This window comes from Trichosurus vulpecula, chromosome 1 (assembly GCF_011100635.1).
Source record: "Trichosurus vulpecula isolate mTriVul1 chromosome 1, mTriVul1.pri, whole genome shotgun sequence".
Lineage (NCBI taxonomy): Eukaryota > Metazoa > Chordata > Mammalia > Diprotodontia > Phalangeridae > Trichosurus > Trichosurus vulpecula.
Window position 1 is genome coordinate 86,938,923 of NC_050573.1, and position 15,570 is coordinate 86,954,492.

The following is a 15,570-nucleotide window of genomic DNA, read 5'->3' on the forward strand; positions in this document are numbered from 1 at the left end:
GGAAATTACAGAGAGGCAAATTTTGACTCCATAAAAGAAATTATTTCCTAACAATTAAAGCTGAACTAATGTGGATTGGTTTGTCAGGACTATAAATGTGGCTATTGATACCTGTGATTTCTGAAAACTGCCTATTCATATCCTTTATCTATTTATCAATTGGGGAATGGATATTATTCTTATAAATTTGGCTCAGTTTCCTATATATTTTAGAAATTAGACCTTTATTAGAGAAACTTGTTGCAAAGATCCCCGCAGTCCCTGCTTTTCTTCTAATTTTAGCTGCATTTGTTTTGTTAGTGCAGAAACTTTTAAATTTTGTATAATCAAAGGAAGTAGGGCATCTAGATGGTGCAGAGGGATGGAATCCCAGTCCTGTAGTCAAGAAGACTGATCTTTGTGCATCCAAATTTGACCTCAAACACTTACTAGCTGTGTGACCCTGGACAAGTCACTCGACACTGCTTGCCTCAGTTTCCTCATCTATAAAATGAGCCAGAGAGGGAAATAGCAAACCACTCCAATATATTTGCCAAGGAAACCCCAAATGGGGTCATGAAGAGTCAGACGTAGCTGAAAAGTGACTCACCATCAATAAAAGGAAGTGAGATGATCGTAGGGTGACAGATCTTGAGTTATTGGGGAGCTTGAGGCCTTCCGGTCTAATGACATTATGTAACAGATGAGTAAACTGAAGTCCAAGGAAGTGACTTGCCCCCAATTAAGGCCACCCAATTAAGAAGCATTCAGAAGGGATTTGAACACAGACCCTCTGACTTTAGAGTCAGCTTCTTCTCCCCTGCACTACATTCCCTTTCATGTAAGGTTTGACTGTGTTAGTGTGTGGCTAAAATGGAGTGAAAGAGATTGTTGAAGCTGAGACTCAGATGACAGGAGTAGTTAATAATAGAGCCAGTATCTGAATCTTAATACCAAATCCATCTCTCTTTCCACTGTGGGTTTACCCTGCAAGCATAAACAGATCGCATAGACTTCTAAAGAGGAAATGTCCTTGACAATTGTTAGTGGGAAAATGGTCAAGAAGCCTGTCTTTCCCCCCTTTCCAATCTATCTTCCTCATAGATGTCAAATAGATATTCCTAAGGTGCTGGTCTGACCCATGGAGGCATGAGGGCAGTACCATGCTCAAGAAAGTTGGGTGGCTCCCCATGTCTTGAGCCTTCCTTTCTAGGCTGTTTACATATTATTTCCTCTCACAACCTCTACATTCTAGCCAAATTGAAATACTCGTTATTTTCCTTTACATGGCAGTCCATCTCTCACCTCCATGACTTTTTTTAGGCTGTCATCTCTATCTCCAAGTTTGCTTAAATGCTCAGCTTAAGTGCACTCTCCTTTTTTAAATCATAGATTTTTATTCTTTTTTCGTTTTAAGTTCTAAATTCTTTCCCTCCTCTCCTCCCCAAACCCACTCAATGAAAAGGCAAGAGAAACAAAACTTATTACAAATATCTATAGCTGTGAGGTAAAGAAAAAAAAGCAAAAAAAATGAAAGAGAAAAAATATGCTTCAATCTGTACTCTGAGTTTATCATTTCTCTTTCTGGGGGCAGATAGCACTTTTCATCATGAGTCCTTTGGATTTGTGGTTGGTAGTTGTGTTATCTTTCACATAAATCGCTGAATCAAGATAACAATCTTGGTTCTTTATAACATTGCTGATACTGTTTTAATTGTTCTTCTGGTTCTGCTCACTTCACTCTGCATCAGTTCATGCAAGTCTTTCTAGGTTTTTCTGAAACTATCTAGCATTCTATCAAATTCATAGACTGTAATTTTCTTAGCCGTTCCCCAATTAATGGCCATCCCTTCAGTTTCCAATTCTTTGCGACCAGAAAAAGAGCTCCTATAAATATTTTTGGACATATTGGTACTTTTCCTCTTTGATCTTCTTGGCTCATAGCCCTTGCTGAGTCAAGAGGTTTGCATAGTATACTAGCCTTTTAGGCATAATTTCAAATTGCTTTCCAGATTGGTGGACTAGTTCATAGCACCACCATCATTAGTGCATTAGCACATTTGTATGCCTGTTTTTCCACATCCCTTCCGACATTCATCATTTTCCTTTTTTGTCATTAGCCAATCTGATGGGTACCTCAGATTTATTTTACTTTGTGTTTCCCCAATTATTAGTAACTTGAAGCAGTTTTTATATGACTAGTGATAGCTTTGATTTATTCCTCTGAAAATTTCCTCTTGATATTGGCACTTATTCTTGCGAATTTGACTCAGTTCCCTATATATTTTAGAAATGAGACCTTTTTTTCTGGAGAAACTTGCAGCAAAGATTTTTCCCCCAGTTTCCTGCTTTTCTTCTAATTTTAGTTGGTTCTAATTTTAGTTGCATTGGTTCTGTTAGTACAAAAAATTTTAAATTTAATATCATCCAAATTACTCATTTTACCTCTCATGAACCTCCCTATCTCATTTGATCATGAATTCTTTCCCTATTCATAAATATGACAGGTAATTTCTTCCCTGCTCGACTAATTTGCTTATGATATCACTCTTTATGTGTAAATTAAACACCTATTTTGAGCTTAGCTTCATATGTGGTGTAAGATGTTGGTCTTTTCCTAAGTTTCTGCCAAACCAGTTTTACCAGAAGGTTTTGTCAAATAGTGAGGTCTTGCGCCGACAACTGGGATCTTCAGGTTTATCAAACACTATGTTATTGTGTTCATTTGATTCTGTATATTGTGTACCTAATCTGTTCTACTGATCAATCTCTCAATTTCTGATACCATACCAATTTTTTTGTGATTAGAGTTTTTTAATATAGTTTGAGATCTGGTACTGTTGGGCTCTCTTCACATTTTTTTCATTGATATTCTTAACCTTTTGTTCTTCCAGATGAATTTTGTTATTATTTTTTTTCTAGCTCCATAAAGTAATTCTTGGTAGTTGGTATGGCACTAAATAAGTAAATTAATTTAGGTGGTGTTGTCATTCTTACTATATTTGCTTGGCTTACCCGTGAGAAATTACCATATCTCTACTTATTTAGACCAATGTTTGTGTCAAGAATGTTTTGTAATTGTGTCCATATAGTTCCTGTGTGTGTCTTGGCAGGTAGAGTCTCAAATGTTTTATATCATCTGTAGCTAATTTAAATGGAATTTGTCTTTTTATCTATTTTATCTATTCTTGCTACATTTTGTTGGAAATGTATATCTATATCTATATCTATACATACACACACACACCTAAATTGTGTGGATTTATTTTATATCTTACAACTTTGTTGGTGATTTCAATTAGTTTTTTGCATTGACATACTAAGGTTTTCTAGGTTAAAAAAAACTGGGAGAAAAAGTGCTAGTTTTGCTCTTTGTATATTCTCATTTCTTTTATTTCTTTTTCTTGTCTTATTGCTACAGATTGCATTTTTAGTAAAACACTGAATAAGAATAGTGATAATGGACATCCTTGCTTCACCCTTCATCATATTGGAAGGATTTCTAGCTAATTCCCATAACAGATAATGCTTGCTTTTGGTGTTAGATAGAGACTATTTATCTTTTTAAGGAATGCTGTTTATTCTTGTACTTTTTAGTGTTTTTTTAAAAACAGGAATGGGTGTATTTTCATTTATTTGTTTTTGATTATTTATTGGGAGATGAGTGTATTTTGTCAAAAGCTTTTTCTGCATCTCTGGAAGTAATCACATGATTTTTGTTATTTTTGCTGTTGATGCAGTTAATTATCTTTATAGTTTTAAAAATATTGAACTAGCCCTGCCTTCCTGGTATAAATCCAGCCTGGTCATAATGATATATTGTGATAATGTGATATTTGTGACATGTTACTATAATTTTGCAAGGATTTTATTAAAATTTTTGCATCAATATTCATTAGGGATATTGGTCTCTAGTTTTCTTTCTAGGTTTTGACTCTCTCTGGTTTAGTTATGAAGACCCTATTTGTGTCATAGAAGAAATCTGGTAGCACTTTACTTATATTTTTTCAAGCAGTCCGTGTAGTATTGGAATTAATTTTTCCTTAATATGTTATAGAATTGCCCGTAAATCCATCTGGTCCTAGGTATTTTTTTCTTAGGATACTCATTTATAGCATGCTCGATGTCTTTTTTTCTATTCTATTCATCTGGGTAATTTATATTTTTGTAAATATTCATCCATTTCATTTAGATTGTCAGTTTTATTGGTATTTAGTTGGGCAAAATAATTCTTAATAACTGCTTGTCTTTCCTTTTCATTGGTGGTAAATTTGCCTTTTTATTGATGATACTGGTATTTTTTTTCTTTCAGTTGTACATGTACACATGTGTCACAAGATGTTCGTGTACACACACGTCCTCACTATAGACATATCTGTACACAGGACCGGGCATGTGTCCAGACATACATGTCCAGATAGGTGTTACTGAGATCATGTCACATTGTATATGTTTGACTAGACTCATGGCACATGTATGCATGTAGGTCTGGAAAGACATGACATGTATGTCTAGAAGGTGGGCATGGGCATGAGTTATGAGTCCAGACATATGTCTGGAAGTACATGTACACATGAGTACAGAAGCACATCTAGACCTACATGTATGTGCATGTTATGTCTTTCTAGGTGTATGTCACATTCAGATGTACATCTACATGTACATGTTTCATGAGTTTAGCTTACTTCTAGAGTATACACACAGATGCATCATGGGTCTAGACTTACACGTTGATTGCTGTTGTCCTTCCTTCTTGAAGAGGACCGAAATGATATCACATAATAGAGTCAAGTTACACATGTCCAGGCATACATGTGTACTGTACACACATCATGAGTCTAGACACATGTCTAGGTATATATGTATGGAGTCTCACAAAACTGTGAGGGTGGTGCTATTATTGTCCTTACTTTACGGTTGAAAAAGCAGAGACAGACAGAGGTTAAATGACTTGCCCAAGGTCACATACCTAGTGTCCGAGGCCAGATTTGAACTCAGGTCTTCCTGAATCCAGGACCAACAGGCTAGCATTCTACCCACTGTACCGCTTAGTTGCCTCTAACCTGAGTATACAGGATAGCTTCCAGTATTTAAGAACAGAAGAATAATGGTGGGCTGGACTGTATGGTATAATGGAAAGTGTGGTGGGTATAGCTATGGAGGACCCAGTTCATATTTGTGCCCATTCCATTATTATTGATGTGATGTCAGACAAGTCATTTGATATCTAGGCCTCTTTCCTCCTCTTCAAAATGAAGAAGTTAGAATGGAGAACTTCTAAGGTCTCTTCAGGCTCTAAATCTCTATTTCTGTGATTTCTATGAGTCACAAGCATCTTGGACCTGAACATCCCAATGATTGCTTCATTTTGCTCCCTCAATGCTGCCTGCACTCCAAACCTTTTGGCCAAGGGTCCCTAGACTTTCTCTAGCTTGACTCTTTTTGGTACACATTTATGGAATGACTTTCACCACCCTATTCCTTGAGATCAGAAAGATTAAACATACTTCCAGAGGACATACAGAAAGTCAGGGGCTAATGACTTATGACCCTCTCCCAAGCTTTCATCTTCCCTCTCCCTCACTCCAAATGCATAGCTAGTACCCAACCCCCTGTAGCCCCTTTCTGTCTGGGCCCTGGACTTGGAGAAAGGTGCTTTCTGGGAATGTACAAAACAGTCCAGGTTGGAGTCTTTTTTAATATAAAAAGAAGGTAGTTATTTGTGCCTAAAATGGTGTGAAAAACAAGGCAATGGCCATAGGGTAGAAAGAGGAGACAAGGAAAGCAAGAATGAGAGAGAGGGAGAAGAGTGGTGAGAAGAGAGGAGAAGAAAAGAAAAGCCAGAAAAGCACGGATGGGAAAGAGAGGAGAAAGGAGGGAGGAGGAAAGAAAAGAAGGAAGAGAGAAGAAGAGGAGGAAGGGAAAGCCTTGTTCAGTTTGGCCCAAGAAGGCATCCTTTGAAGAATGTAGTTGGCTGAGAAGCAGACTTTGACTTAATGTAAGGGAAAACTTCTTAGCACAGCCTTCTCCAAGTGGAATGGTATTCTTATTAAGCATTAGCCTTACAGAAGGCTTTTAGATGAAGGTCTTCAAGGGGAGACTGGATGACTAGTATTAGGACATAATCTGGTGGGGGTTTCTTTTCAAGAACGTTGGATTAGATAACCTCTGAGATTCTGTGGCTGTGAGGAGAAGAAAAGGGGAAGACTAGGAAGAGGAGAAATAAAGGCAAAGAAAGGAGGGAAAGAATGGAGAAGAGACGAAGAAGAAAGACCAGGGAAGAGGTGAATGAGGAAGATGAAAGGAGAAAGAGGAAAATAAGTGGAGAAAGGAAGGGAAGAAAAAGGGGAAGGAACAGAGAGTAGAGAAAGGAGGAAAGAGAAGAAAGGGGGACCAGGTGAAGGATGGAGTAGTAGGAGAGGATGAAAAAGAAAAAGGAGGGAAGAAAAGTGAGAACAGAGAAGGGAGAGGAGGAAAGAGAACTGAGGCAGATGGAATTCAAGGAGAAGACAAAAGTTAACTCAAGAAAAGTGTTGACTCTCAGCTGTTATGAAGGAGCTTTCCTTTCAGTCCTTACAGAAATCAAGTTGACTTTTTAAAGCTGTGACTCCAGGGGTCAGTGGGGAATGAAAAAAGGTGATTCAAACATAATAGAAAAGTCTGCTCACTGCTCCTGGTCTCCTTACTTTTCCTCCCCAGGCACTAATTATGAATCCTTATGGTCTGAGGAATGTAGTGAAAGATGGGGAGGAGGGATGAAGGCAGCCAGGCTGGAATCAGGGACAGTGAGGGTGGTTCTTCCCAGAGTCTGGACCAGGCAATACTCAAGTGGCCTAAGGGTCTATGTCTGGACTAGGAACACTCTTCTTTCTTTTCCTCCCACAAAGCCCCAGAGAGCACATTCTAAGACTTGTATGTGGCTTTGTCTGACCATGATATAGCTGATAGCAAGAGAAATGTCACTGGTACTTTTTGTTTGTCCAAAACCAGTGTCAAAAGGAAAAAAAAAAACAGGCCTAGCTTGTGAAAAAAAAAAAACACTATCTGGGACCTGAGTCAAGTCCTCCATGGCAGCCACCCTGAGCCAAAGGCTGTCTCCTCCTCCTCCTCCTCCTCCTCCTCCTTCTTCTTCTCTCTCTCTCTCTCTCTCTCTCTCTCTCTCTCTCTCTCTCTCTCTCTCACTCCCACTCTCTCTCTCTGTCTCTCTTTCTCTGTCTCTCCCTCCCTGCCCCGCCCCCCCCGTGTCACACATACACACACACACACACACCCTGCCTTAAAATAGCCCTGCAAGGTAGGCCAGGCAGGGACATACTTGCCCCCACTTGACAGAGGAGAGACGTGAGACCCCGAGATGGAAAACATTTTATCCTAGGGAAAAACACTATTTCTGGAATCAAGAATCACATAAACCCAAGGTTAGCAGGGATCCAGAACTCAATCCAACTCATCCCTGAGTAGGAATCCCATCTCTAGAATGGTGGTCCAGACTCTGCCACCACAGCTCCAAAAGGCAGCCAGTTCTTCCTGGGTTCAAATCCCAGCTCAGACACTCAGCTTCCTATATGGCTTTGGAGGAGACACTTCCCTTCTCTTGGCCTGTTCCCCCATCTGTAAGTTCAAGGGATTGAACCAGATGATCTCTCCTCTGTGTTTGATGTTCTAAGGCTCCTGGTGGCTCTGGGAATTTCTGAAGGTGTGGAATGCTCAGATCACACAGTGAGATGGTTCAAGGCTAGGGTTATAATCTGGATCTCTTATCTCCCCTGCTCCTGGCTCTTGGCCTTGCCCAAGCCTGGCCCCTCTCCACCCGAGGCGAAGATATTAAAAATAAAAATAATGATTGATGATGATGATAAAATAAATCCCATGATCATAGCACTTTCAGGTTTGCCAATTGCTTTCCTCCCAATATCCCTATAATCCTATCCTCCAAAGAGAACAAAGAAAGACGAAAAAGCCCCATACTTACAAAACTACTGATGGCAACTTCTTTTGTGGTGGCAAAGAGCCAGAAACTGAAGGGCTGCCCATCATTTGGGTAACAGCTGAACAACTGGTGTTAATATGAATAAAATGGAATGCCATCGAGTCATTAGAAACTGCTTAAGGGCTTTTTTTCTGAGAAACCTGAGAAGAAGACGGATAAACTGATGCAGAACAATTTACAAAGTAACATTATAAAGAAAAACGATGTTGGAATAGCAACACAATGATGAACCATGTCTCCAGGGGAGTGACTACCGACAGTGTGGCCCACCTCCTGACAGACATAAGATGCAGAATGAAACAGAAATTTTTGTTCGTGGAAAGTGTAGGAATCGATTTGTTTTGCTTGATGGTGCCTATTTGTTAGTTTTGCTAGAGATCAGAGTTTTGTTTTTATTTTTTTGGTTTTTTTTTCCTGGTGAGGGGGGAGTAGAGATTGGAAAGAGAGAAAATAAATACTTGTTAATTGAAAAAATAAAAATGAAGAGTTTTATATAAATACAACAATGATTTTGTAAGGTAGGCAGTGCACTTATAGATAAATAAAGTGATGCCTGGGGAGTTCAAACGACTTTCCTAAGGACACATAGCAAGTTAATGATGAAGCCTGTATTCAAACCCTGGTCTCCTGACTCCAAATTCAGTACGTTTTCCCGCAATATAATCTGTCCTTTCTAACTCATAGGAGCCACAACTGGTGGGGTCAGGCTGGGGTGGGAAGACAATGATCAAGAAGAGAGAGAGCTTCCATTTTTAATTCTTGTTTTATTGAAGAAAAGAAAAGGAGAGAAAAAAATAGATTCCCCCCCTACCCCCATCCCTGTACACCCAACCTATTTCCCCTCTGGAGGGTGGGTGCTCTGGCCCTCTGCTCAGGGAGGGCCAGGGTGTGGGAGGCTCTCTGCCTGGGCTTGGGGAGGAGTGTCCAAATACTCTCCCCTGGGGGGAGGATTTGGGGGGAGTCTTAAAAAAGGATGTCCAGGGCTTGAGAGGTGAGGCCAGGGCTGCTCCTGGGAAAGCTGGCCTTCCTGATCACCAGTGTGTCCTTCTTCCCCGCCGTGGGGCCTGAGGGTTGAGAAGAACCAGCCAGGTGGTTTCTGTCTCCCACACCCACCGTGAGAGCAGGCAGGGGGCCTGTCTGAGCAGGGGCCACCCCCAGGGCTCTTGGAGGTTTTCCCTGAACCACACGAAGGGTCCAGTCTCTGGCTCCTCTGCCTGGCCTCAGCAGGTTGGCTTGTCCCCTTTGGCCAATGGCTGTCCGGCCTGCCATGGGCCCCCTCCCTGTTGCCCATCTCTGTGCCCCCCCTCCCAGAACCTAATACTACTGTATGTCCCAGAGATGCCAATCTGCGCCCCAGCCAGAGGCCAGGCTACTTGGCTCCGAGGCAGTTCCTTGGGGGGAACCAGTGTTGCCGCCTCCCTGCCCCGGCCCTGCTGGACCCGCTTCCACTCCGGGGATCCTCAGGCCTGTAGGTCCTGGGGCCAGGCACAGCAGGTCCCCTCCCAGGAGTCTGGGGCGGGAGGCGGTTTGGGGGAGAAAGATGAGTCCTGCCTCGTCCCCAGCCCCAGGCCCCAGCTCAGACCTCAGTCTGGAGGTCAATGATGTCTTGTCCCACCAGAGGTATCGTAGCCCCGGTCTTCTCCCACTCCACAGTTTTGAGTTCTAGCGGAGAAGGTGGGAGCAGGTCTATCTCTTTTTTCACCCAGGCGGGCGTCGTCTGACCTTTCCGGACACTGTCCCAAGGCCTTCTGTTCGGTGTCTGCTGCTGCTTCTCTGGCTGTAGAGGAGAGGGGACAAGGAGGAGACAGGGAGAGAGAAAGAGATGGGCAGAGATAAGGAGATGGAGACATAATGAGAGAAAGACAGAATCAGAGATAGGGACAGAGATGGACCAAAACAGAGGAAGAAGGAGAGAGACAGAGACAGAAAGAGGGGAGGGGAGGGGAGGGGAGGTGAGGTGAGGGAAGGGGAGGTGAGGGGAGGTGAGGTGAGGGGAGGGGAGGAGAGGAGAGGAGAGGAGAGGAGAGGAAAGGAGAAGGGAGGAGAGGAGAGGTGAGGTGAGGTGAATTGAGGAGAGGAGAGGAGGGGAGATGAAGGGAGGGGAGGGGAAGAGGAGGGGAGGAGAGGGGAAGAGAGGAGGGGAGAGGAGAGGTGAGGGGAGGTGAGGTGAGAAGAGAAGCAGAAGAGGGGAGAGGAGAAGGGAGGGGAGAGGAGAAGGGAGAGGAGGAGGAGAAAAGGGAGGGGAGGAGAGGGGAGAAGAGGAGGAGAAGAGGGGAGTAGAAAGGGGGAAGAGAATGGGGAGGGGAGGAAGAGTCAGAGGTGGAGAGATTTAAATGGGGGGTATAGAATATAGACACAGAAAGGCAGAGGGAGGGAGGGCCAGAGACAGTGCCATAGAAACAAAGCAGAGAGAGAAAAGGACAGCAAAGCCAAGAGAAGGTGGTAGGCAGAGAAAGAACAAAAGAGAAGAGACAAACAGAAAGGTAGAGATAGAGAGGCAAAGTCGGGGAGAGGCAGAGATAAAAAAAGGGACAAAGAGTGGGGCAAGAGGCAAAGTGTTACTAGGATGGCTTGGTGGCTTTCATAAGCTTTTAATTGTCTCTTTCTATGTATGGCTGGGTGGACATCCAGCGCCCTCGGTGGTGCTCCGGCAGCCCTTTCCCTGACTCTGGCTGAGGCAGGCTGAGAAGCTGGCATCCCCAGCACCAGGCATCCAACTGCCCATTCTCTGGGGGCAGCCGCCTAGGATGGGACTTTGCGGGGAGCTAGAGAGGACTAGCCCAACAGTCCCTGAATACCTGCCATCTTCAGAGTGTGCTAAGCTCTGGGGGAAACAGCAGGAGGAGACTGAGTCCTAGCACTCAGAACAACCGACGGCTATAACACACAACAGAAGAAGACTACCACAGGGGCTGAAAGAATAGAGAGATCAGACAGTGTTGGTGAAATCGGGGTGGGGGGGCTTCCTGGACAAGGAGGCCTACTGCTACAACAGCATTTTGTGTGTGATCTCCTCTATGTTCCTTTACTGGAAGAAAAGGCAGGAGTTCATTCCCCTCATCTGGAGAAAATGGGAGCAAACCCAGGCTCAGATAAGGGAAGGGCCTTTCCAGAGGTCACATGATGAGTCCACCTGGCTTAAACCCAAGTTTCCTGACGCTCCTCTGGATCCAGGCTCTTTACAGGGCCCAGGGCCTGGGCCACTGATAGTCCCTGGTCAGTCTTCAGGAGACAGGATGGTGAAGGGGAGGCGAGAGGGAGGAGCGGCAGCTGATAATTCTATTTAATTGAGAGGTTGTTTAGCACTGAGTCAGTCAATAAACACTGATTAAGTGCCTACTATGTGCCAGGTACTGTGCTAAACTCTGGGGATACAAAAAGAGGTAGAGATGGTTCCTGCTCTCAAAGAACTCACAATCTATGAACAAAATGGTAAGTAGAGTGGAATAGTGCAGAGAGAGCTGGCCTCAAAGTCAGGAAGTCTTGGGTTCAAGTCTTGCCCTAACACAAACATAGAAAGTTCATATAGATATAGACATACACACATATATCGATTTATATTTATATGTGTGTACACATACCTGTGTGCATGTATATACATGTATTACATTAAAACCTTATAATTTAAGTTACATATAGACATATTTGCATGTATATATACATGTATACATACATACATATACAGGCACATATATGTGTGTATATACTTTCATCTATCTATATCTATTATATCTACATCACAGCTAGGTGGGCTCGGAGTTAGGAAGACCTGAGTTCAAATCTGACCTCAGACACTTCTTAGCCGTGTGACCCTGGACAAGTCACTTCATCCTGTTTGCCTCAGTTTCCTCATCTGTAAAATGGGGATAATAAAAGCATCCCCCCTTACAAGGTTCTTGTGATGATAAAGTGGGTGAGAGACTTGAAAAGTTTTATATAAGGCTGGTTGCTGCTGCTGCTGCTGCTACCACCACCACCACCACCACCAGCTGGGGATCTGGAATGAGTTCAACTGGGGGTCCCTGAGCATTGCTTTAGAGGAGTTTCTTAGAGGCTGAAGTGAGGACAAAATATCCTCTGACCACGGGGCACAGTCTGTGCAAGGACAAAAAAAAGCAGTAAATGGAATTCCATGTTTGGGGAACAGCATTTGACAAGTTTGCCTGAAACACGGAGTTCATGAAAGGGAAAAACAATGAAATGCAGCTAGAGAGATCCGGGCCAGCGGGATTTGGAAGGACTTTACACGTCAGGCTGAAGATTTTAGATTTTTTCCTAGACGCAACAAGGCCACCAAAGATTTGGGGGGAGGGGAGTGGCACAGTCAGATCTGTGTTCGGTGGATGGATTGGAGCGGGGAGACGCAGGCAAGGAGACCAACTAGGGAGACTGTTGCCATAATCTAGACGAGAGGTGATCAGGGCCAAGAAGAATTGGGGCAGAACACGAGTGAAAGGTGAGAAGGGGAAAAGATTTGAACTGACCAGTCTTGGAAAACAATTACAATAAATGCTTTTCTTTTATCCACGTGAAAGTTAAGGGCATTGTTAAAGAAAGACTGAGCCTGCAAATCTGGGTGACTTGGAGGGATGATGGTTCCCTCAAAAGAAATATAAAGGACGGGAGAAAGTCTGGGCTGCATATAGTGGTGGAAATAGTGAGATCCACTTTGGACCGGTCGAGTTGGAGACATTCCAATGGAGATTTTTTTTTGGAGGGGGGAAGGCAAGGCAATTGGGGTTCAGTGACATGCCCAAGGTCACACAGCTAGTAAGTGGGTCAAGTGCCTGAGGCCAGATGGTCCTCACTCATTGTGCCACCTAGCTGCCCCTCAATGCAGATTTCTACCAAGTCATTAGTAATGCAGGACATTCAAAACAGAATAGGCCGGATGTAGAGATTCTGGAGGAATCTTCATTAGGATGTTAAACCTAAGGGGCTGGACGTGAACCTCAAGGGAGAGAGTGTAAGGAAAGAAAGGAAGAGGGCCCAAGACAAACTTTGCCCATACTTATTGGTGAGAAAAATAATGATGAGCCAGCAAAATTGATGAGAAGCAATAGTGTAAGAGGGAGCAGAAGAACCAAGAAGGAGCAGACTTGGGGAAGAATGGGATGGAGGAAGTAGGGGTGGGGAGGAATCCAGGGGAAGTAGGAAGTGGGTGGTTACTAGAGTCAAAAGCTTCAGGGAGGTCAAGGAGAATGAGAATTGAGAAAAAGGCCACTGGGTTAAAAGATCACTGGCAACCTCAGAGAGGCCATTTTCAGTTGAGGAGTGAGGTCAGAAGCCAGAAAGACTTGAGGAAAGTCTGGGAGGTAAGAAAATGGAGGTCATGACATAAATGATGCTCTGCTGGGAGTTTGGTTCGGAAAGGGAGAAGAAATATAGGAGGGTGCTTAGAGGGATGATAGGGCCCAAAGAAGAGTGTTTAAAGGGTGGGGAATGTTTGTAGGCATTGGGGAAGGAGCTGTGAATACAGAGAGATTGAAGATAAAAGAAAGGAAAGGGGTAACTGAAGGCATGAATTCTCAGAGAAGATAGGAGGGGGACCGCTCGAAGGCACAGGTGAGGGATCCTCTTTTTCATTAGAAACTGGAATAAAGGGGGAGGGAATAGGGGGTGGTGAAGAGAGCTTTTGAGGGGGGCAGTAGGAGACAGTCAGGAGCCTAGGACAAATGGCCTCATATTTCTTAATCAAGAAAGAGGTGAGGTTCTCTGCTGAGTGGGAGATGGGAGGAAATGTCATAGGAGGCTGGAGAAGAGAGGAGACAGTTTGGAATAGCCATAGGGAAGAGCTCGATTGGAAGGCAGACAAGGCGGGATAAAAGCACTATTGGCTGTGGGGAGGACCCGAGGGAGATTAGAGAACATGAGTGTGTAGTGAACCTTGGAGGGATGCTTTTTCCAGCAGTTAAAGCAATAATAACAACAATCAATAATAATGGTGATGATTCAGTTGTGACCAACTCTTGGTGGTCCCGTTTGGGGTTTTCTTGGCAAAGATACTGGAGCGGTTTGCCATTTCCTTCTTCAGCTCATTTTACAGATGAGGAAACTGAGGCAAACAGGGTTAAGTGACTTGCCCAGGATCACACAGCTAAGAAATGTCTGAGGCAGTATTTGAACTCCCAAAAAAGAGCCTTCTTGACTTCAGGCCTGGCACCTATCCACCTCGCCACATAGCTGCCCACAGGATGATGATAACTAGCATTTATATAGTGCTTTAAGTTCAAAGCACTTTACATATGTTATTTCACTATATCTTCAAAATTTCCCTATGAGGGAGGTGCTATATTGTCCCTATTTTACAGAAGAGGAAACTGAGCCTGAGAAGAGTTGACTTACCCACTACTACTACGTATCTGAGGCAGAACTTGAATTTGCAGCTTACTGATTGTAAAGCCAGTTCCTAACTCTCTCTCTCTCTCTCTCTCTCTCTCTCTCTCTCTCTGTCTCTCTCTCTGTCTCTCTGTTTTTGGAGGCAATTGGGGTCAAGTGACTTGCCCAAGGTCACACAGCTAATCAGTGTTTGATGGCAGATCTGAACTCAGGAAGATGAGTCTTCCTGACTCCAGGCCTGCACCACCATGCTCGGACTATTGTAATAGACTGCCATTTGGTGTCTCCCCATTCTAATCCACCCTCTCCTCTGCTGTCATCTGTGGTTTGGATTATGTGCCTAAAAGGTCTCATTCCAACTTTGATGTCTTGTTATGCCGTTACCGTGCCAAGTTGAGTTGGTGTCTCCCCATTCTAATCCACCCTCTTGTCTGCTGTCAAAGTGATATTCCTAAAATACAGTTCTGATCCAGCCATCCCTTCCTATTCAATAAATTCCAGTGGCTCCCTATTACCTCCAGGATCAAACATAAAATCCCCCGTTGGGTGTTCAAAGCCCTCTGCCATCTGGCCTCTTCCTACCTTTCCAGCCTTCTTACATCCCATTCTATGCCCTTTCCCCCTCCCCCATACTTTGCTATCCAGTGACACTGGCCTTTCTGAGTCCATCTCCCAGCTCTGAGCTCATTAGTGAAGGTGGCTGCCCCTGTACCTGGAATGCTCTCGCTCCTCCTATCTGTCACTTGGCTGCTCTGGCTGCCTTCAAGTCCCAGATAAAACCCCACCTTCTGCAGGAAGCCTTTCCCCATCTCCCTAAATGCTAGTTAGTGCCTTCTCTCTGTCAATTAGCTCCAGTATATACTGTATATACCTTCTGTAAATAGTTTTTCGCATGTTCTCTATCTGCTTCATCAGATACTGAGCTCCTTACTGGCCGGGGTTGTCTTTAGCTTTTCTCAGAATCCCCAGGGCCTAAGCACATTGCCTGGCACATAGTAGATGCTTAACAAATACTCGCTGACTTGACTTGCTGGTAACTAGTGGGACAAGTCAACCATTGGATCTACTGTGAAGAGAGGAAAGGATGGGCAGAGGAAGGGAGCCGGACTGGGAGAACAAGGAGGTCTGGAGGAGCCAGAGGTCACAGTGTGGACAGAGGGCTTAAGAAGAGTGAGGCAGCAGGGGAGGGGGCAGAGAAAAGGCAAGAGAGGTACAGCTCCTCAGCAAGGAGCACCACCTTAATCAGAAAGAAGGATTTTGGA

General features: G+C 43.8%; 1 protein-coding gene across 1 annotated transcript in view; it reads right to left on the reverse strand.

The window, feature by feature from the left end:
• Positions 1–9,545: 9,545 nt before the first annotated feature.
• ADGRB1 (adhesion G protein-coupled receptor B1) overlaps positions 9,546–15,570 on the reverse strand; it is a 220,641-nt gene continuing 214,616 nt past the window's right edge. The window contains exon 30 of the mRNA XM_036741341.1: positions 9,546–9,746. Within this exon, the coding sequence (XP_036597236.1) occupies positions 9,546–9,746 (201 nt within the window). The remainder of the gene's footprint in view (positions 9,747–15,570) is intronic.